Consider the following 23,362-nt stretch of genomic DNA (forward strand, 5'->3'; position numbering starts at 1 on the left):
GGCGAGTTGGAGATGGCAGCTTGTTTTCTTTCTCGGTGACTGTCAGTAGCTGCTGCGCTGACTCACCTGGGCGGCCTCCCAGGCCAGGTGGTTCCACTGGCTCGTGGTGGGCGGCTGGTCGGGCCGCGGGGGCGGCTCCCGCTGCAGCTGCGGCGGCAGCAGGCTGTTCTCGCGGTGCCACTTCTGCAACAGCATGCGGCCAAACGACAAGCTGTCAGAAAACGGACACATTTTCTCCATTCAACGCAGGTAAAAGTGTTAATACAGGGTGACATTTATTGAACTATATGAAAAAACACCTAAATTAGTTACAAACTACGGCATGCACACTCTTGATTCAACATGTAAACGTCACTACATATGTTCGGATTTAGGTTATGGCATTTTCGATATGCCTGCCATCATTGATTATGTGCCACAGACGAATAGCGAAATTATGCGTGACCCGCTGAAGTGACAGAACATGGATGCTGTCGAGGACCTCTGAATGGCATTTTCAGCTCAGCATTGGTTTTGAGGTTATTGCTGTACACCTTGTCTTTAATATAACTCCACGAAAAGGAGTTGCATCTGTTCAGATCCGGAGAACATGCCGACCAATCGAGATCGATGACAGTGGCCCCTGGGTGCCCCAGAGCTAGAATGCGGCGCCCAAAGTGCTCCTCCAGGACACCAAATACTCTCGTGCTTCGATGGGATCGAACTCAGTCTTGCACGAACGACATCTTGTCGAAATCACGATCACTTTGGACAGATAACGGGGATGAAATCATCTTCCAAAACCTTCACGTACAGTTCGGTAGTCATCGTGCCGTCAAGGAATATCGCACCGATTTTTCCGTGACTGGACACTGCACACCGTAGCCACCTGTTGAGGGTGAAGAGACTTCTCGATGGCGAAATGCTGATTCTCACTCCCCCAAATGCGCCAATTTTGCTTATTGACAAACCCATCCAAATGAAAGTGGGCTTCAAAATGGCTCTGAGCACTATGCGACTTAACATCTGAGGTCATCAGTCCCCTAGAACTTAGAACTACTTAAACCTAACCTAACGTAAGGTCATCACACACATCCATGCCCGAGGCAGGATTCGAACCTGGGATCGTAGCGGTCGCTCCGCTCCAGACTGTAGCACCTAGAACCGCGCGGCCACTCCGGCCGGCTAAAGTGGGCTTCGTTGCTAAACCAAACCATACTGCGCATACTAAAACCGTTCAGAAGTTACGACGATTTTATTTCATGCAGTTCAGTAATTGTTACCCTGCACATTCGACAAAGTCAACTCATTTGTAAATATCGCATGCTGCATGGTAAAAGACCTTCTTCTCTTTCAAGGTACAACATGGTGCAGGAACGACGAAGCATGGTTTAACCGTTCACACGTAATATTAGATTGAAATTAGAATTCTATATTAAAACGTTCAGCTCCTGACGGGCGTTGATACATATCGACGGGGACAGGTGAAAATGTGTGCCCCGACCGGGACTCGAACCTGGAATCTCCTGTGTACATGGCAGACGCTCTATCCATCTGAGCCACCGAGGGCGCAGAAGATAGTGAGACTCCAGGGACTATCTCGTGCACGCCTCCTGCGAGATCCACATTCTCACCTTATATGTCCACACACTACATTCGTAGTGTCCCTATCCAACACACTCATTACTCGTGGAAGATATTCTTACCAAGTCCCGTAAGAGTTCGGGTAACATGTGTGCATCCGCAGCACAGAAGAGGAAGGTCATGGCCGGTATTGCCAGAAATATATCCATATAAGTATATAAATTATATTAGATTGGCACATAACAGAGATTTTAGTGATCAATAATATATTCTCCTTCACTATTTACAACAGTCTGCCAACACTGGGGAAACTTTTCGATTCTGCCACTATAGAAATCACGTGGTTTTGAGGCGAAAAATTCGTCGAGACATATTGGGAGCGCAATTTCTTCCGGAAAGTAAGTTCCTTGAACGTTGTTCGATAGAGAGCGTAAAAGTGAAAATTAGACGAATAAGGGGGATGAGGAATGACTTCCCATCCCAACTCCTGTATACCGTTTTTTGTTAGTATAGCAGTATGCGAGCGGGCGTTATCGTGGAGCACCATCACTTCACGGAGTCTTCCTGGTCGTTGTCCTTGAACTGCGTCTGGAAGACATCTCAGTTGTTGACAACAAATGTCAGCAGTGATGGTTAGACCTCGGGGAAGCAATTCGTAGTACACCACACCGTCGTTGTTGCACCAGATGAATAACACTCTCTTTTGTGGATGTGCACCTGTCTTCGTACGGGGAGTTACTGCTTTGTTTGCTTTCCTTTCTTTCCGTTATGTTAGCACAAAGGCTCCATTTCTCGTCACCAGTAACGATACGGGATAGGCATGGTCGGTGTTTTTCACGAGCCAATAGACGGCGAGCAAGCACAGATGTACATATCGCCTCAGGGTAATTTTTGTGCTTCTCACTTAGAGCATGTTGTACCCATACACCCAATTTTTGAACCTTGCCATCTGCATGCAAATGTCGTACGATGATGAAATGATCACACTTCATCACATTCGCCAGTTTTCGAGTACACTGACATGTATCACTGTGGATTAATGTGTTTAAACCATCTTCATCAAATCCTGTAGGTCTTCCTAAACTTGGAGAGTCACTAACGTCAAAAAGAGCCTCCTTAAAACGAGAACAGCATTTTCTTGACGTCCTCTGTCCAAGGTCATCATCACCATATACGGTGCAAATGTTTCTGGCTGCCTCCGCTGCTGTCAGCCCTCTATTGAACTCAAACAGAAGAATATGTCGAAAATATTCCGATTCTTTCACTTGCCACTCTATTTTCTACCGTCCACAGCTCCACTAGCTTTCTCCAAATGGCAAAATGACAATATGTAAAATCAAAAAGCAACAGTGAACTACAAATTAAAAATGACAATGCATAAATATACGCATAGCACCCGGAATACCAAAATGCGAAACAAAAACGCTACCAACTTATGCAGCAGCGTAATACAACTACATCAGGTTACATTCGGAAAGTGGGTGCACCCAGCGACTGTTTTGTGACTTACATAGAGTGTAGCAATCAGTCGTCATTTTTTAGATTTTATTACGCAAATCCAGATTTCGGCTAGTAGCTAGCCATTCTCAATGCACTATTTTCTATTGTAAATTCATGTAAGTCCCTGTCGTTCGGGCGTCAGTCACAGTTCTTTGAATACTATTATAATATATCTAATATAATACTTTGAATAATAGTATTCCGCCCCCCCCCCCCCACCATGAAACATGGACCTTGTCGTTGGTGGGGAGGCTTGCGTGCCTCAGCGATACAGATGGCCGTACCGTAGGTGCAACCACAACGGAGGGGTATCTGTTGAGAGGCCAGACAACATGTGGTTCCTGAAGAGGGGCAGCAGCCTTTTCAGTAGTTGCAAGGGCAACAGTCTGGATGATTGATCTGGCCTTGTAACATTAACCAGAACGGCCTTGCTGTTGTGGTACTGCGAACGGCTGAAAGCAAGGGGAAACTACAGCCGTAATTTTTCCCGAGGACATGCAGTTTTACTGTATGATTCAATGATGATGGCGTCCTCTTGGGTAAAATATTCCGGAGGTAAAATAGTCCCCCATTCGGATCTCCGGGCGGGGACTACTCAAGAGGACGTCGTTATCAGGAGAAAGAAAACTGGCATTCTACGGATCGGAGAGTGGAATGTCAGATCCCTTAATCGGGCAGGTAGGTTAGAAAATTTAAAAAGGGAAATGGATAGGTTAAAGTTAGATATAGTGGGAATTATGAAGTTCGGTGGCAGGAGGAACAAGACTTTTGGTCAGGTGATTACAGGGTTATAAATACAAAATCAAATAAGAGTAATGCAGGAGTAGGTTTAATAATGAATAAAAAAATAGGAGTGCGGGTTAGCTACTACAAACAGCATAGTGAACGCATTATTGTGGCCAAGATAGACACAAAGCCCATGCCTACTACAGTAGTACAAGTTTATATGCCAACTAGCTCTGCAGATGATGAAGAAATTGATGAAATGTATGACAAGATAAAAGAAATTATTCAGGTAGTGAAGGGAGACGAAAATTTAATAGTCATGGGTGACTGGAATTCGTCAGTAGGAAAAGGGAGAGAAGGAAACATAGTAGGTGAATATGGATTGGGGGGAAGAAATGAAAGAGGAAGCCACCTGGTAGAATTTTGCACAGAGCACAAATTAATCATAGCTAACACTTGGTTCAAGAATCATGAAAGAAGGTTGTATACCTGGAAGAATCCTGGAGATACTAAAAGGTATCAGATAGATTACATAATGGTAAGACAGAGATTTAAGAACCAGGTTTTAAATTGTAAGACATTTCCAGGGGCAGATGTGGATTCTGACCACAATCTATTGGTTATGAACTGCAGATTGAAACTAAAGAAACTGCAAAAATACGGGAATTTAAGGAGAAGGGACCTGTATAAACTAAAAGAACCAGAGGTTGTACAGAGTTTCAGGGAGAGCATAAGGGAACAATTGACAGGAATGGGGGAAAGAAATACAGTAGAAGAAGAATGGGTAGCTCTGAGGGATGAAGTAGTGAAGGCAGCAGAGGATCAAGTAGGTAAAAAGACGAGGGCTAATAGAAATCCTTGGGTAACAGAAGAAATATTGAATTTAATTGACGAAAGGAGAAAATATAAAAATGCAGTAAATGAAGCAGGCAAAAAGGAGTACAAACGTCTCAAAAATGAGATTGACAGGAAGTGCAAAATGGCTAAGCAGGGATGGCTAGAGTACAAATGTAAGGATGTAGAGGCTTATCTCACTAGGGGTAAGATAGATACTGCCTACAGGAAAATTAAAGAGACCTTTGGAGAGAAGAGAACCACTTGTATGAATATCAAAAGCTCAGATGGCAACCCAGTTCTAAGCAAAGAAGGGAAGGCAGAAAGGTGGAAGGAGTATATAGAGGGTTTATACAAGGGCGATGTACTTGAGGACAATATTATGGAAATGGAAGAGGATGTAGATGAAGATGAAATGGGAGATAAGATACTGCGTGAAGAGTTTGACAGAGCACTGAAAGACCTGAGTCGAAACAAGGCCCCGGGAGTAGACAACATTCCATTAGAACTACTGATGGCCTTGGGAGAGCCAGTCATGACAAAACTCTACCATCTGGTGAGCAAGATGTATGAGACAGGCGAAATACCCACAGACTTCAAGAAGAATATAATAATTCCAATCCCAAAGAAAGCAGGTGTTGACAGATGTGAAAATTACAGAACTATCAGTTTAATAAGTCACAGCTGCAAAATACTAACGCGAATTCTTTACAGACGAATGGAAAAACTGGTAGAAGCGGACCTCGGGGAGGATCAGTTTGGATTCCGTAGAAATGTTGGAACACGTGAGGCAATACTAACCTTACGACTTATCTTAGAAGAAAGATTAAGAAAAGGCAAACCTACGTTTCTAGCATTTGTAGACTTAGAGAAAGCTTTTGACAACGTTAACTGGAATACTCTCTTTCAAATTCTGAAGGTGGCAGGGGTAAAATACAGGGAGCGAAAGGCTATTTACAATTTGTACAGAAACCAGATGGCAGTTATAAGAGTCGAGGGGCATGAAAGGGAAGCAGTGGTTGGGAAAGGAGTGAGACAGGGTTGTAGCCTCTCCCCGATGTTATTCAATCTGTATATTGAGCAAGCAGTAAAGGAAACAAAAGAAAAATTCGGAGTAGGTATTAAGATTCATGGAGAAGAAATAAAAACTTTGAGGTTTGCCGATGACATTGAAATTCTGTCAGAGACAGCAAAGGACTTGGAAGAGCAGTTGAACGAAATGGACAGTGTCTTGAAAGGAGGATATAAGATGAACATCAACAAAAGCAAAACGAGGATAATGGAATGTAGTCAAATTAAATCGGGTGATGCTGAGGGGATTAGATTAGGAAATGAGACACTTAAAGTAGTAAAGGAGTTTTGCTATTTAGGGAGTAAAATAACTGATGATGGTCGAAGTCGAGAGGATATAAAATGTAGACTGGCAATGGCAAGGAAATCGTTTCTGAAGAAGAGAAATTTGTTAACATCGAGTATAGATTTAAGTGTCAGGAAGTCGTTTTTGAAAGTATTTGTATGGAGTGTAGCCATGTATGGACGTGAAACATGGACGATAACCAGTTTTGACAAGAAGAGAATAGAAGCTTTCGAAATGTGGTGCTACAGAAGAATGCTGAAGATAAGGTGGGTAGATCACGTAACTAATGAGGAGGTATTGAATAGGATTGGGGAGAAGAGAAGTTTGTGGCACAACTTGACTAGAAGAAGGGATCGGTTGGTAGGACATGTTTTGAGGCATCAAGGGATCACAAATTTAGCATTGGAGGGCAGCGTGGAGGGTAAAAATCGTAGAGGGAGACCAAGAGATCAATACACTAAGCAGATTCAGAAGGATGTAGGTTGCAGTAGGTACTGGGAGATGAAGAAGCTTGCACAGGATAGAGTAGCATGGAGAGCTGCATCAAACCAGTCTCAGGACTGAAGACCACAACAACAACATAATAGTATTCAAAGAACTGTGACTGACGCCCGAACAACAGGGACTTACATGAATTTACAATAGAAAATAGTGCATTGAGAATGGCTAGCTACTAGCCGAAATCTGGATTTGCGTAATAAAATCTAAAAAAGGACGACTGATTGCTACACTCTATAATTTATAAGTAATACAACTAGCTTTAAAATCGTACAGAATTTTTCTTGCTTCTAGAATCTGTACCTGAAGAACTAACACGATATTCGAAATTGCTTTAATACTTTATACGACACCTACATGTGTTCAGCCCAAAATATTTTAAATGCTCCACAAGACACAACCTCACGTCTGACAGCAACAAAATCAGTGGAAAATAACAAAACTGCTTGCGGCTGTCTCTAATACGCATACCTTCATATAATTCTAATATCAGTCACTAGACTGAAGCACCGACCGAAAAACATACGTTCCTATGTACATTATCGTCAAGATACAACACTCTACATATAAATGGCACCGAACCACTTTAACATCTAGCGTTCAGCGACCCGCTCGGATAGCAGAGCGCGTTAGCATGCCGCCTTATCATCCCAAATACAAAACACACTGGTGGACCGCGATGAAAGAATCCGCGAGGCACAGTACTTGGAGGACGAGCTCCATTACTTAAGATCGGCCTTCAGACGGATCGGTTACTTTGATAAAAAGATAAATTAGGCGTTATATCCTAAAAGGTCTAGAGCTCCCGATGAAAAAGATCCAACGAAAGGAAAAGTTTTCCTTCAATTTGTATGAACTGTCACGGATCGCATCAACAAAATATTCGAAAAACACGGGATGATATAGTGTTTAAACTAACAAAAGAGGTGCGCGAATATTTGAATACTGCAAAGAACCGACGCCCATCACCTGCTACGGGAGGAGTGTATAAAATCGTTCGCACTTGTGTCCAAGAACTATAAAAAGAAGCATATACCCACGCTGTAAGGAACTGAGCAGCAGTTGTCCTTGGGCAAGAGGGATAAATCAGCAGCAGCAGATAATGCACTAGAACTGGGAAACCACCAAATTCGTTTCTCTGACACTATTGTTTTAGTAAGATCTAATAATTACTAAGCTAGAGTGTACGTAGAGGCCATAGAAATACAAAAACACAAAAGCAATTTCAGCAAGAAAGAAGAACGACTGAAATTAGGTACGATGTGGGCCCTAGTTCTAAATAAAACAAACAGCGCTAACTCTTCCCCACTACAACCTCCACAGCATACGTCGGCGCGACTGCAGTACTCTGATGACGTCACGAACCGGCCGTTGCGTGGATACGTGTAAACAGTGTTCGACTTGCCGAGCTAGCTTGAGTTAGCAGCTGCTTTGTGAGTCGTTAAAGTCTTTGATGACGTCGCCAGAATTGTAAGACAAATTGTTAGGCACAGAATTACGCCTTGGACCACAGCCTAACGCCAATGATACAAATGTCAACAGAACCTAAGCGTTTCAGTTTTCATACTTGACATACGACGCTACTGCATCTTCATCTAGCTTATTGCCGCGCGGGATTAGCCGAGCGGTGTAGGTCGCTGCAGTCATGGACTGTGGGGCTGGTCCTGGCGGAGGTCCGAGTCCTCCCTCGGGCATGGGTGTGTGTGTTTGTCCCTAGGATACTTTAGGTTAAGTAGTGTGTAAGCTTAGGGACTGATGACCTTAGCAGTTAAGTCCCGTAAGATTTCACACACACTCTAGCTTATTAAACATGTAAATCTTTCCACGTGTTTTAGTTCCCCCTTTTGTACTGTCGTAATCCACTGTTGCTACAAGGCGCCTCAAGTCACTGATGCCAGTTTCAACGACGACTTCCATCAAAGAGTCCATGTCTATTAGTTGCCATCAGACATGAGTGCGGAAACACTATAATTCTATGTGGAACAGAACCTGCGATTTCCATCGTAGGGGCCAGCGACGTTAACCTGAGATCAAGCAGTTGGCCATGAACGCTGTTTGCGTAGCGATGAATCCCGTATAGCGCGTAATCTTCCAAAGGTAACAACAGGTTTTGGAGAACGTAGGTGACCTGCAGCTACTGATCTTTTCAATATCTCACATAGACTTGGCAACTGCCTCAGCATAACACAATGACCGACTTTTGAACGAAATGTTTTCATTTTAATTGAATCAACTGTGGGTTCATGGTGAAACACTGTAAATTAACTGAACAAACACTGCATTTCACTTTGTTTCATAAATTTTATTATGGTTACTGCACAACTCAGGTTTCGGGTTATAAGCTCATTTTCAAGTACATTATTAATTCCAAAGGCGACGAAGCGAAGATAAACAGGATGAGGCAAAATGAACAAAAAAAAATGGCTCTGAGCACTATGGGACTTAACTTCTGAGGTCATCAGTCCCCTAGAACTTAGAACTACTTAAACCTAACTAACCTAAGGACATCACACACATCCATGCCCGAGGCAGGATTCGAACCTGCGACCGTAACGGTCGCGCGGTTCCAGACTGTAGCGCCTAGAACCGCTCGCCCACTCCGGCCGGCTCAATGATGATTTTTTGACAAATCACATACGAAATTTCACAATTCATCAAATACACTAAAATCACTAAATATACCTAGGAATAAAGTTAGGCGTCAGCCTTGAACTTGAGACTTAACTGCTGAGGTCATCAGTCCCCTAGAACTTAGAACTACTTAAACCTAACCAACCTGAGGACATCACACACATCCATGCCCGAGGCAGGATTCGAACCGGCGACCGTAGTGGTCACGCGGTTGCAGACTGTAGCGCCTAGAACCGCTCGGCCGCTCCGGCCGGCGAACTTTTTGTCTGCTCATGAACTCAGACCGAAGTTTTACTTCTCTCTAGGAATTGTGATATCATATTGAATTGGGATTGCTCATTTAATAATAATAGGTGTGGATGTCCCCACACCTGTTTTTTAATTTCAAGAATTTCTACTTGGCTGAGTTTCGCCTCCTTTTCCTTTACGTGTAAGACGTCTATATTATGTATTTGAGGTTTTTGTTAAGGTAATGTTCTGCATAGGCTGAATCAGGCTTCCATCTCCAGCTTCTATGGTGTTCTTTAAGCCTGGTGCAGATTGACCTCCTAGTCCGTGAGTGTAGCAAGATGTTTTCTTTTTATATTTTACTATAAACATATTTCGTTTACTATCAGCTACGCGGGTAGGGAGGTACACCGCACTGCCGATAACAGTGGGGGGGGGGGGGGGGGGCTGTCGCATCTCCTGTTGCGCTTAAGTTACGACAGAGGCGTATATAGGCATTCTTATTGCCCGCTTGAGGTACACTGTTGAAGGAGAGAACGAGAAAAACAACGTCGCTTCCTTAAATATGGAAGAGGCCTCGTTCGTAGTGGATAGCTTGCCGGGAATACTTTCAGTACTGGAACGTATGATTCCAAACTGGAACGTTACACAACACAAGTGTTATTTTTTGGAACACCGTCTAAAGGTAGAGGTCAAAAGGTCAAGTCCTTTCCTGCCCTCGTCGCAGTGTAGCTAAGGGGTTCTCCGTTTTTCTTCTCTCTTCATCACTTCTTTCAACTTACTCGGACAACATGGGCGACTTCCGAGCTGTCAGCCGCAAAACAGCGCGAGAAGTCTCTGGAGTGTTTGTCACTGCCACTGCCTTAGTGCACTAACGCCGTGTGAATTGGGACCCTCCCTGCGGCCTGCCGGACAGCTGCGCTAACACTGTGCTGTTCATTACCGCGGTCGATGCGAAACGGCGCCGGCGGTGACACGCGATGCATACACTATAGCGTCATGTTGCGTGAGAATGCCTTGCGCGTGTCCGTGCGGAAGATCCTCTGGCCGATAGCCGGGCCTGCCTAACTAAATTTGCCGCCGTTAATGCAGAATGCGGAATACCTCCAAACAGTGATTCACTTCTCGTTCATCGTCATCGGCAGACAGAATATTCTAACAAGGAAGCTACACCAGCTCGAAAGGCTTTAAATTACTGGTACGTGTGTGTCCTACCGCGCATCGAGATCATTTACCAGTAAAACTGTACAATCTATGTTTGAAGATTAAGGACTGTAAAGACAACAGAGGCACAATAAACGAGAAAGAAACAATATAGCGAACAGTCATTTAACACAGGCAAACAGACAAGAGTCATAAGAGAGATATTATGTTGCATAAAACTAAACATTTGCTCGACACAAAATATGTTATCCTTGAGGATATTTTTGTTCTGTCGTTGCAACTACAAAAATTCGTGTTATTCTCACCAGACGCATTTCGCTTTATTGAGGTAAATCATCATAAATGGTCTGTAATTAAGTTATTTACATTTTGATTTACTTTAAGATCGAAAACAGTTCGTCAACAATATGTTGGTTTGTACTTATGATGATCAACATCAACGATATGCTAGTAGGCATTTCCCGACGTAAGCGAGGAATCAAGCAAAAATCACCATTAAGTACAAACCAACATATTGTAAACGAACTGTTATCGATCTTAAAGCAAATGAAAATGTGAATAACTTATTTTCGGACCACTGATGATACTTTACCTGAATAAAGTGAAATGCGTCTGGTAAAAAAAAAAAAAAAACAAAAAAAACGCATTTTTGTAGTTGCAACGAAAGAACAAAAATACCTTCAAGAATTGTGAAGCAACCACGGACAATATGGCCACACAATAGAATTAAAGTATCACATTTTCGAAACCCCGTAACTGTCTCCCACTGCGACGCGTAGGTTTAAATTTCGCTCAAATGTGCCTACAACCTTGCTCTGTAATGGTGCGCCGGCCTCTGTGGCCGAGCAGTTCAAGGTGCTACAGTCTGGAACCGTGCTACCGCTACGGTCGCAGGTTCCAATCCTGCCTCGGGCATGGATGTGTGTGATGTCCTTAGGTTACTTAGGTTTAAGTAGTTTTAAGTTCTAGGGGACTGATGACCTCCGAAGTTAAGTCCCATAGTGCTCAGAGCCATTTGAACCATTTTTGCAAAAGCGTGGGGCCCTCCGAATTCCCCCTCGGTCTCGGCGCGCTTCAAATAGCGAGGTGTCGACCCATGAGAAAAAAAGGTCAGAACTCAAAAGTTGTGTGAGCTGAAAGGTGCGTTAATATGTCACAGTGGCACCAAATTTCACCACAATTCTGCCCAACAGCACCGTGGACGTGTTACACGAGAGGAAGGTCGCCACAGCCCTTCTTACCTACATTTCACCCCTTCTACTGACGTCTCTAGGGCTACGTCAGAACCGCGACACCTAGCGTCGAAATACCACGGTTTTCTTATCGGTGTCCGAGAAAAACATTTCAGAAACACCGCCGCTCAGAACTGACCCAAAAAGCCCTCAGGGGGTGGTATAAAGGGCAGCAAAGAAACCACCCCTTTCGCTGAGGCGTTGATTCCTACAAATTTCGCAGTTGGGAACAACACGCAGTGCGATGAGCAACAAGACGATGTTTTTGACCGCCTTAGACACTGTTGACACCCTCTTGACTTTTCGACGCTCCTTTAAGGACACTGTGGAGCTCCATCCTCATTGAGGCTGATCGCACCGCTTTGGAGTGCAGAGCGACCGCAATTTTTGCTCTGGTGTACAGGTTGGAACCACTAGGGACGCTCAAAACCATTCGACGAAATTTGAACGTGATTCGAAGCAGAAAAGGGTGCTTTATACCTTTCCAGCATTCCTAGTTCAACCCCTCCTGTGGCGAGACCACGGGAAGGCTCGACATCGACACATTCGCGAATAAAATGCCAAACTGTCCTTGTAAGACGCACGATCGGCCTTCAACACCATCGGTTTCACCCACATACCTTTGTTGAGCAAAGACGTGGACGCCAATTCAACCTGCCGGCAGCTCTGGCGCCTGAAGTCAGGCAAACCGCAGCTAAGGGGTGTCGAAGCGGTTGCCAATAGATTTCAACTATGAGACTTGAGAGAAGGAGTGGAAGATGGAGACAGAGAAAAGGGGAAAAGAAATTGGCGTGGCTGATTGAGAATGGCAAAGAGAACGAAACGTAAATAGGAGAAGACAGCAACATTTGTTTCACTGTTTGACAGATGGGAAAACTGGCCACATTCGTTACTTTTTGGGGAAACGTAATGAGGCTGACAGAAAGAAGTGCTTTAGCTCCTTCTTAAATGTTCTAAGGTGTCACCAGAAAGCCGGAAAGTTTGCTGCAGAGGCAGACAGCAGCAACAGAGGAGTCTGCGATTGTACATTAACGGAGAGTTTTACAGATAAATAACTTATGGGTGGTGCAACAGACACGTATCCGTAATTTAAAATCAGTTATATTCTGTTTTAGTACTTCGAGTAGGCATACTTTCCTTGTTAGTGACATGCTAGAACTTCATGTATTTTTCTTCGTGTAGTATTTCCTCGAACTGCAGAAGTCTTCATATCGAGAAATGAAACCACTTCAGCTGTAAAATTCTTTTATTCTTAGGTACTACCGGTTCCGCTGCACTGCCAGCTGCCACCTTAAGATGCAATTCTGTACATAAGTAGAAAAACAACCATGTAGAAAAATAAATAACCCCAAACTCAAGATGAAACCGTAATGGGAAACGCACTCAATGGAGTGAAATACACTTAACACATTACGGGAAGACCCAGCGTTCATAGTCAGTCCCACGCAACAGATTATCCGCGAAAAAAGCGTATGCCCTAAAAGTTATAAGATATGGTGGAGAACGCTCCCGTAAAACCTATGCAGAAAGGTAAAAAGCAATGAAGAGGAATTTCACGTAATGTCACGGTGGATAAGAAGAAGATGTAAGAGGCACTCACCGAACGTCAACATATAGAGGGTAACACTCACATGGTATCTGGGTGCAGCCGGCCGTTGTGTCCGAGCGGTTCTAGGCGCTCCACTCCGGGACTGCGCTGCTGCTACAGTTGCAGGTTCGAATCCTGCCTCGGGCATAGATGTGTGTGATGTCCCTAGGTTAGTTAGGTTTAAGTATTTCTAAGTTCTAGGGGACTGATGACCTCAGCAGTCAAGTCCCATAGTGCTCAGAGCCATTTGAAGCATTTTCTACCATCTGGGAATCTGAGATGTTAGACTTCGTAGTAACTTTATTTAACAAACTAGTTATTAATTAAAGATTAGCGGTTTCGAATTACACAATCTTATTAGATGATCGTGTACATCTAAACTACACTGGTGTACAAAACTTAAAGATGAAATTAACATTCGCATGAGTGTCGTTCTGCTTGTCTCATTGTCTATTTCTTTCACTTAACTTCACTGCTGTATTGCAGTAGTTCTTTCTATGTTTGGTCTAAATTTCTTCGAGGTATGTTACTTGCCAGTAACACATCAATCGGAAGTCACTTTCGTCCTAAGTTTTGCACACCAGTGTGTACTCCTTAGCAGTGCTGGCCTCAGAACAACACGTTCACAAGTCGACTATCGATTCACTTTCTTTTCTTTTCCTTTGGTGTTAGCAGACGATCGATGCGTCTGTTCGCCGCCTTCGGCGCCACCCCGAGGCGCCGAGAAACAAGTGGAGGAGCCGGTGCCAGGCCGCTGGTTCGATAGGCGCTATATATAGGCCTCATTACGGGCAGGGGAGCTGCAAGTGGCCGAGCCGGACTGCGCGGCGCGAATAGCGAGAGGAGAGAGCAGCGCCTAGAGGGGGGTCCGACTCCAGGCCGCGACCTGACGCCTCAGCTGTTGAAGAGTCTGCCCCGTCTGTGCGCGCCTGAGCAGTGGCAGCTGTGAGGTGTCACCGCGTTCCTCGTCACCACTCGACAAAACGAACCGTAGACTCAGTCTTCGGGACGGGTCGAAGGGAGGGCGCGGACAGACGCATGTGCCACAGTAGCATGTCTACGGGCCTGGTGTCAGCTTTTCGAACGGACTGAAGGGAGAATAAGGGCCATAGTAGGATGGAGTTAGCAAGGTGTGTCTGCAGTGGTGCAGTGAAAAACTATTTTTTGTACACTACAGAAAAACGACGTACCACCAAGTAATTATCCGAATAGGACGGAAACCGGCAGATGTAATGTACATGTACAGACAAACAAATGATTACAAAACTTCCTGGCAGATTAAATCTGTGTGCCGGACCGAGATTCGAACTCGGGACCTTTGCCTTTTGCGGGCAAGTTCTCTACCATCTCGGTCCGGCACACTGTTTTAATCTGCCACGAAGTTTCATATCAGCGCACACTCCGCTGCAGAGTGAAAATCTCATTCCGGAAACATCCCCAAGGCTGTGGCTAAGCCATAGCTCTGCAATATCCTTTCTTTCAGGAGTGCCAGTCCTGCAAGGTTCGTAGGAGAGCTTCCGTAAAGTTTGGAAGGTAGGAGACGAGGTACTGGCAGAAGTAAAGCTGTGAGTACCGGACGTGAGTCGTGCTTCAGTAGCTCAGATGGTAGAGCACTTGCCCGCGAAAGGCAAAGGTCCCGAGTTCGAGTCTCGGTCCGGCACACAGTTTTAATCTGCCAGGAAGTTTCATATCAGCGCACACTCCACTGCAGAGTGAAAATCTCATTCTGGAAATGATCACAATTTCGTAAAAAATTGGATGATTTGTTCAAGAGAAAAAGCTTCACGAACTCAACAAGTCAATAACGCACTGGTCCATCTCTGTCAATTATGGAAGCAGTTATTCAGCTTGGCACTAATGGATAGAGTTGGTTGGCTGTCTTCCTGAGGAAAAGCGTGCCAACATCTTTCCAATCGGCGCGTTAGATCGTTAAAATCCCGGGCTGGTTTGGCTGGCCTTGCCCATAATGCTCCAAATGTTGTCAGATGGTGAGAGATATGGCGACTTTCCTGGTCAAGATAGGGTTTGGTGAGCACGAAGGCAAGCAGTACAAACTCTCGCCGTGTGGGGGCGGGCATTATCTTGCGGAAACGTAAGCTTGTGATGCTTGGCGTGAAGGGCAACCGGGCGTAAAATATCGACGACTAAGCGCTTTGTTGTAAGGGCGCCGCAGGTGATAGCCACAGGGGTCTTGTTATGGCACGCCAGACCATCACTCCTGGTAGTCGGGCGGGTTGGTTTCACACCGCTACTTGGCGAGTCTCCAGACACACCTTCGCCGGTCGTCAGGGGTCAGTTAGAAGTGGGACTCATCACTGAAGGTAATTCTATTCCAGTCAATGAGATCCCAGGCCGAATGTGCCCGACACCATCTGGTACTGGTCGTTGTGGTCACTGAAGCACCGTTGCACGTCGGATCGATGATAACGATGGATCTGGGGCTCCGAGTGCCTCTCTGCCGACTGCTCGTTCCTCACATTCTGCCTTTCTTAAGATTTACCGCTTCTTTTTGACGCTCCGTTAGTCCATGGTTTACTCATTCCTGCCAATATCATCGAATAGTGGCGTTACTCCTAGTCAAATGTCGAGCGATCGCCGATTAGTCCAACCGGCTTATTTGAGCCCAACTGACATCCTCTGTCAATTGTTGACATCTGCGTATATAGTTCACGATCGTGTCTGCGGGACATGTTTATTGTGCAACTCAGTACACGGAATGAAATTCGCAAAGACTTTATGCCAGAGTGTCGACATGCCCCTGTTTACTGTCCTCGCCAGCCGGCGGTGAACTGCACTGCAGCGTCACACATTCTCCATCGGTGGCCACAATTTACAATTCTGCGTTTTCTGACGCTACCTGTATGGACATAAATTTGTAACCAATCTGCATTACGCCTCGCGTCCTTTTCATTTCTTAGTGCATTATAATGTAAGTAGGCTGTTTAGGTTTTTATGGTGGTAACGCCACGTAGCGCTCTGTATGAAAATCACTGTGTGCAGTCTGTGGCTGGTTTGCATTGTTGGAATTTTTGCTATTGTAGTATTGGGCAGTTGGATGTGAACAGCGCGTAGCATTGCGCAGTTGGAGGTGAGCCGCCAGCAGTGGTGGATGTGCGGAGAGAGATGGCGGAGTTTTGGGAGCGGATGATCTGGACTCTGACTCTCTCTGATGGACACACGTCCAGATCATCCGCTCCCAAAACTCCGCCATCTCTCTCCGCATATATAATGACTTTTGAACACTATTAAGGTAAATACATTGTTTGTTCTCCATCAAAATCTTTCATTTGCTAACTATGCCTATCAGTAGTTAGTGCCTTCAGTAGTTTGAATCTTTTATTTAGCTGGCAGTAGTGGCGCTCGCTGTATTGCAGTAGTTCGAGTAACGAAGATTTTTTTGAGGTAAGTCATTCATGAAAGATATAGGTTATTGTCAGTCAGGGCCATTCTTTTGTAGGGATTTATGAAACGTCCCCTTAGAAAAATTATAAATGACTGTGCTTAAACTGACACACAATATTTTTAGCGCAATGCAATCTGACTTTCAAAAATCCCTACAAAACAATGGTCCTGACTAACAATAACCTATACCTTTCATGAATCACTTACCTCACAAAAATCTTTGTTACTCGAACTACTGCAATACAGCGTGCACCAATACTGCCAGCTGAATAAAAGATTCTAACTGCTGATAGGCATAGTTAGCAAATGAAAGATTTTGATAAAGAACAAACAATGTATTTACCTTAATAGTGTTCAAAAGTCATTGTGTATATATATATATATATATATATATATATATATATATATATATATATATATATATCAGTTCATGACATCTAGTCTTACAAATTTACTCTCTCTGATGGACACACGTCCAGATCATCCGCTCTCAAAATTCCGCCATCTCTCTCCCCACATCCACCACTGCTGGCGGTTCACCTCCAACTGCGCAACGCTACGCGCTGTTAACAGTCAGCTGCCCAACGCTACAATGGCGAGTATTACAACAATGCCATCCAGCCACAGACTGCACACAGCACAGCCAGTGATTTTCATACAGAGCGCTACGTGGCGTTACCAATAAAAAAACCTAAGCAGCCTACTTACAACTCAGTTTTGATTTTTTTTCCTGTATTAGCTTTACTGCATAGCAGTTCACATGCGGAGATGCCTTTGATGGCTTAGCAGACAAATAGTGGCATGAAAGATGCGGCCACATAGATTAGAGGTTTGGAGGGCTTGGCTAGGCATGTCGAACTTTACATCTCTGACGTTTCTCATTCTCTAGTTTTCGACGTTCCGGCTCAAAACGTAAACCAGCAGCTGCGATAGCTTGCCGCCAGCGAGTGCGATCTTGTTCTGCTGTGGCGGGTTTATGTTTAAACCCTTGCGACCTCCCTGTAGCATTTTCAGTGGAGCGCCATGCGGCCTTTTCCTGCGCTCCCCTCACTGAGAAGTCTGTCGTTTCTCATCCTCTGGAGAGGCACACTCCATGAGTTAGTGCCCAATGGCGGTGACTTCTGCACTCTTCATCTTCGCCTTCTCAAGAACAGGTGTGACTGATATGAAGCCGTCCCATGATGTATCTAAACTTCCGTTGGTTGAAGCTTTCTACTTTCTTAAGATCGCGGCGAAACAGCGTTCACACGCGTTACGCTGTGAATAAATGTTGTCACGGTGATAGTGTACGACAGGGGCAGTCAACCTCTCTTACTTTCTGCCCACTTTCGTATCTCTGTTTATAGTTAAATTTTCTAATCGGCCACCAGTTCCACTGTCATGGTGATTTATTAAATTAAAATTTAGAAGACAGAGCACGATTAGTTACCAAATACTGTACGTCAAAATGTTAGGAAAACCTAATGAAAATGGTTTTAAAACCTCTTCAGCCTGCATGCGACAGGTTCCAGGTTGGCTACCACTGCTGTACTGTCAGACAAAGGCGCGGATCAGAGAGCTGTGCCATGCAGGGCGTCGGCGTGTTGCGTGTGACAGCGCTCCGCTTGTAAGAATGGTGGAGCGTACGCCATTGCTACCTCCACTCCCTGCCTAAACACTACGGCGCCGGCATCCTCCCCCAGGTCTTCATTTCGCTTCAACGGGCAGTACGCCGCTTGGCTGGCTATGAAAACAGCGGAATACTGTTTACCTCCCGTCGCCCGCGCTGCACTAGTTGACCTCCACGCAAAAGTGGAACACGCCAGCCCTGCTCTGCTCTGAAGGTCTTTGCCTTAGCCTCGTTTCGTGAGGCTTCTCCGTGCTGCTGAGGAAGACACACAAATACACAATTACTGGAAGCCTGTAGACTTGACACAGAAGACTGAGAAATGTTTCATTTGACGCACTTTTACTGGGGCGGAGTTCGCAGTTTCGTAAGCCACAGGTAACCTACTCATAAATCTTTCCCCTGCCATATAGGAGGCGAATGCGTAATGCAGCAACGAGCAAGATTATGATTTAACGCCCTGAACGTCCCGATGACAATCAATTCATCACAGGCGGCGGACTAATCTAGACTGAACACTGATAGGGAAGAAAATCGGCGGTGTTTTTTGCAAAGCAACCTTCCTCCGTAAGTGGTTCAGGAAAACTACGGCAATCCTATATGTGGAGGACTGGATGTGCATTTGAATGTCGTGCCAGAGAACGCGAGATTGATGAGTTACTGAGTCCTAAATTTATTCACGTCTATTCCCATAAGAAGCTCGCTCGTAGTTAAAGCGATTCCAAATTCTACATAATTGTAACGTTTCCGTACTGCCAGCAGACGAAAAAAGCAACAACGGGAATTAAATCCTCAGGACTCGTCAAAGGTCAAGAAGAGCCTTAGGAATTTACATCTATATCTATACTCAGCAACCTACCTTGCGGTGTGTGGAAGAGTGTACTTTGTGTTCCACCGTCATTTCCCCCCAGTTGTGAATGGTTGGTTGGGGAGAATGATTGCTGGTAAGCCTCCGTGTCGTCCCGAACCTCTTTAATTTTACCTTCCTTCACGGCCTTTTCACATGGCATACGTAGGAGAAAGGAGTATATTGGTTGACTCGTCTAAAAACGTAATGTAGTGCCCCCGGAATTTTACGAAAGTCTGGAGACACTTGTGTTCCAGCCGTTTCGAACACGCGTTATTTTGAAGCAGGGCGTAAGGATGAGCATGGGATACTGCACCCATTTATTGTTTGTGCAGGCGAAACTGGAAGGGAGATAATTCGTCGGCGCTGGCAAGTGTTCAGCGCGACCTGCCAAGAATAAGCAAATACGGCCCGGAAGCTCCGTGGCCGGCTGCAAAGAGTAATGTAGCTTTGTATTGTTAAAAAACAAATGGAGAGTCTCGAAATAGTGACTGTTTATTAGACGTCGAACTGCTGTTGAGCGTACGTGGACTGGACGTGGATAGTCAGCCACGATAAAAGCTTATGTATTAATAGTGTTCCAAAATGTGTAATTAACTGATTCTGGGTGCCCGGTAATGTGTGGGCTTACGTCATAAAGTTTAGTTGTTTTTTTTTTTTTGTACAAAGTGGAAATAAATTTGTTCTGGTGCATTGAATGATATTCCAAAAGTAGCGTATTTTTTAAATAAGAAGAGAGAGAGCGAGAGAGTGAAAATTTCCTCTTCTTCGGAGACGCGTCCGGTGCTAGCAGAAGACATCGGCGCTGCAAGAAAGCAGAACCAGCATTCTTCAACAAGTAAGTCCACGAAAACGCTTAAGCTGTATAGAGAGAGCTCAACATTACACCGGGCCACCGCAGTAAACTCCCTGAACTTCAACAGAAAAACCACACCGTGATGCAGAATGCCTCTCCTGCAGCTTCTGCCACTGGAGTTGGTTGCGCATCTCAGTGATGCTCTCGCGCTTGCTAAATGGACCCATAACGAAACGTGCAGCTCTTCTTTGGACCTTAAAATTTCCTCTACTCTACCAATCCTATGGGGTACGGATCCGAGACAAACGAGCAGTACTCAAGTATCGGTCAAACGAGGGTTTTGTAAGACACCTCCTTAGAGAATGGACTACACTTCCTCAGGATTCTTCCAACGAATCTGTCTGGCATCTGCCACTCGTACGATTAGGTTGTAGCGGCAGTTCCGCTTTAAATTGCTCTTTACTTATACTTCCAGGTATTAATAGGTCTGACAGCTCCCAGTGATAATCCGGCAATCGTCCAATCATGCAGTAACGGGTCTTTCTGCACATCTACGCGCAGTTTAGCATCTGTTTAGGTGGACGCACATGTCTCCATGCGTCACCACCTCGAACTATGACTGTGCAGGTGTATTAGAGGTAATATTCTTGACAATTATCTGCGTGGTTCTGATACAGCAAAATGTTATGAGTCCATCGTAAAAGATAACGCTCGACCGCAAGGGGGTTGTCTCGAGCCCGAATACCGGTACCAGAAAAAGAACTCTGCGCAATGAGCGCCAGCACAGCTTCTCGACCTATTAATTACAGCAGGCGTGATTTCTCTCTCAGGGGTTGAGTCGCTGCTCGTAGTTCTCATCCCCAAGTCCCTGTAGCGCTGAGAACTATTTTGTACGGAGAATAAGCATTCGCCTACTAACGAGATCCGAGACGCCAGCAACCGCTGTATTCTCGGAGTAATCACAGTCATGTATTGACGTTGTTTGTGTTAGTATAACGAACAAACACGTCCACATTGTACCTCTTAAAAATGTGCGAAAATAAATTCTTCGTCGGGCAGTGCATTCAATGTTTTATTTTGGTCGTGTCACGTCCTACATGTTTTTGTGTGACTGATTCCTAATTGTTCACTACACATTGTATACATACAGGTAGGAAGTTTCGAAAGTCATAAAAAAAATAAGACAAGAAAAACACATCTGTAGCTGTTTTGCTTGATTTATGTAAATGATCGTAGATTCAATAAGTAAAGATGTCTTGAAGACCCTATACTTCTAAATCTAGACTTTATTCCTCGCATTACTTATTTGTACTGGAAAGTGCAGTACCATTTCATCTTGTCTGTCTATTTACACTTTGTGAAAAAGATACGCAGTACTTCTGGCGGAGGGTTTGTAAATTCAGTCAACAGTTGACACTACGTTCCTTCAACAGGCACAGTGTGGAAACGTAGAGTTTTTTGTTTGATTCTTGTGACATCTGTGAAAGAGACTGTCCTCGAAAATGTCGAAATAGCAGACTGATTTCGGGAACAGTTGCACATCTCAGTAGTAAGCGACTATGGCGATCTATGGGTATATTGCAGCACTTCACACGTAGTAATTACGCAGATACGCCACACTGACAAGTTCTTTGTGTGTAGATGCTTACTGCCCGTGTAAGCGGCAACGACTCAGTAAGTCTGCAGTTACTCGCCGTCTCCCGCGCTCTATCAGCTGCCTCTGCTACAGGGTCGTATCCTGTCTGGCTTTCTGCTTCTCGTCACTTCACTTTCAAGCATCCTGTGTAACCCACTTTGTTTTCTGTCAGCATCGAACATGCGCATAACTTGCTACAGTTACTGCCTTACCAAACAGCGTACGCCATCTGTCGGCCTGGAGATGTGCCACAGATAACACCTCTGATGGCCTCGGTAGGACCGCTCTATCACTATCTTCCCCTGTCTGCGACGTTTTCTGAGACATTCATTATCACAATAAGTGGCGACACTTGAATATTGCATAAATCGGTTTTTCGGTGTTTATCGAGTTGTTGATGTCAGCCTTCGAGATATCATACCAAAATTCAGAACTTTACAATTGCCAAGATTTAGCATTTATCGAACGTCTTATTCAGATTTCTAGAAGAATAATTATATAACTATTAAGATGAGAAAAATACGTGGAACCGTCGAACTACAGGTTGAGCACATGTAGTTACGTTTCAAGAATATTTAGCAGCCGTCGAGATACTGGAAGAGTATTGCTTCCTTACTTTTCAAATACATTAAGACATCTGTTAAGAAGTAGTGTGGTGTTCTGAGGGTGTACTGAATTGGTATACCAGAAGGAGTGATAGAAATGCTGTTTCCAAACTCTAGTCTCATGTAACACACATGAACCAAATACTTCACAAACTATCGAAACAAATGATAAGATGTAAAGAGAAGAGTACTTTCCAGTATTATTAACACCCCACACCTTTTTGTCTACTCTGACATGGGAAGAAATGTCTTTTTGATGAAACACTGTACGTTTTCGACGGCATTCAATAACAGCTTGTAAAGAGAAGAGGTGTGACGAGGCACTTTTAAATGCGGCGGTGAAAGATTGAGCAATAATAGAAGACTGGTCCGAAGGCTGTTAGTAAGAGAAGTTTCACATTCGCTGCAGATTAAACTTTCCATAAAGATGCTAAAACTGCGCTTAGGCTGCAGACTCCTGCTTTACTACTTTCACACGCTAGGTTAGAGAAACGATCCACAACAAACCTTGTATCACTGTACTACTCCTGTCTATTATCAATTACTCGAGACCGTGTTTCCTTACCTTGAATCGTTTATATAATATTAGTATGCACACGTTAAGCAAAACACGATGTGTATGTATGAACGACCTGTCCGTGAGAGTTCGTTGGTGATGCTGACGGCTACAGGAAGGGAATTTATCATTGCTAAATAAATCTTGGAAAACCTTCGAGGACTTAGATAAGTTTCTCTCGTTTTAAAATAGAAAAATGAAGTCCCACAGCATTAGTTTACAGAATCGATAATGAAGTTCAACCTCGCGTTGGATAAACCGTTACAGACAATGTATATAACTCGTGTTTACGTGGTGCTACAATGAACACTCACGTATCAGAGAGAGGTGTGTGTGTGTGAGAGAGAGAGAGATAAAGAGAGAGAGTCCCCAGAAAGTACGATAGCTGCAGACACTGGTTCGTATCCGGACTGAACCGGCCTGAGGAAAAATGTGGAGGAGATTAAGCTGTGTACCAGTCGGTTGCGGAGATACTCAGAGATTTTTACATGCGAATCATTGGTTGAACGACGACATCCCTTTCATAAAATGCTTTTAAGTAAATTTGGAGATTCACTGAACAAAATACGCCGTGGTAGGATTCTACTGCCTCA

The 23,362-nt window shown here is 44.4% G+C and overlaps 1 protein-coding gene across 3 annotated transcripts in view; it reads right to left on the reverse strand.

Moving 5' to 3' along the window:
- Nucleotides 1–23,362, reverse strand: part of LOC126484385 (zinc finger protein 474-like) — a 270,411-nt gene that overhangs the window by 153,980 nt on the left and 93,069 nt on the right. For all 3 annotated transcript variants that reach the window (XR_007587846.1, XM_050107878.1, XM_050107877.1), the window contains exon 3: nucleotides 67–183. Coding sequence is in view for 2 of the 3 variants with exons in the window: in XM_050107878.1 (XP_049963835.1) it covers nucleotides 67–183 (117 nt within the window). In the remaining variant the exon portion in view is untranslated. The remainder of the gene's footprint in view (nucleotides 1–66; nucleotides 184–23,362) is intronic.

The sequence above is a fragment of the Schistocerca serialis genome, chromosome 6, assembly GCF_023864345.2.
Source record: "Schistocerca serialis cubense isolate TAMUIC-IGC-003099 chromosome 6, iqSchSeri2.2, whole genome shotgun sequence".
NCBI lineage: Eukaryota > Metazoa > Arthropoda > Insecta > Orthoptera > Acrididae > Schistocerca > Schistocerca serialis.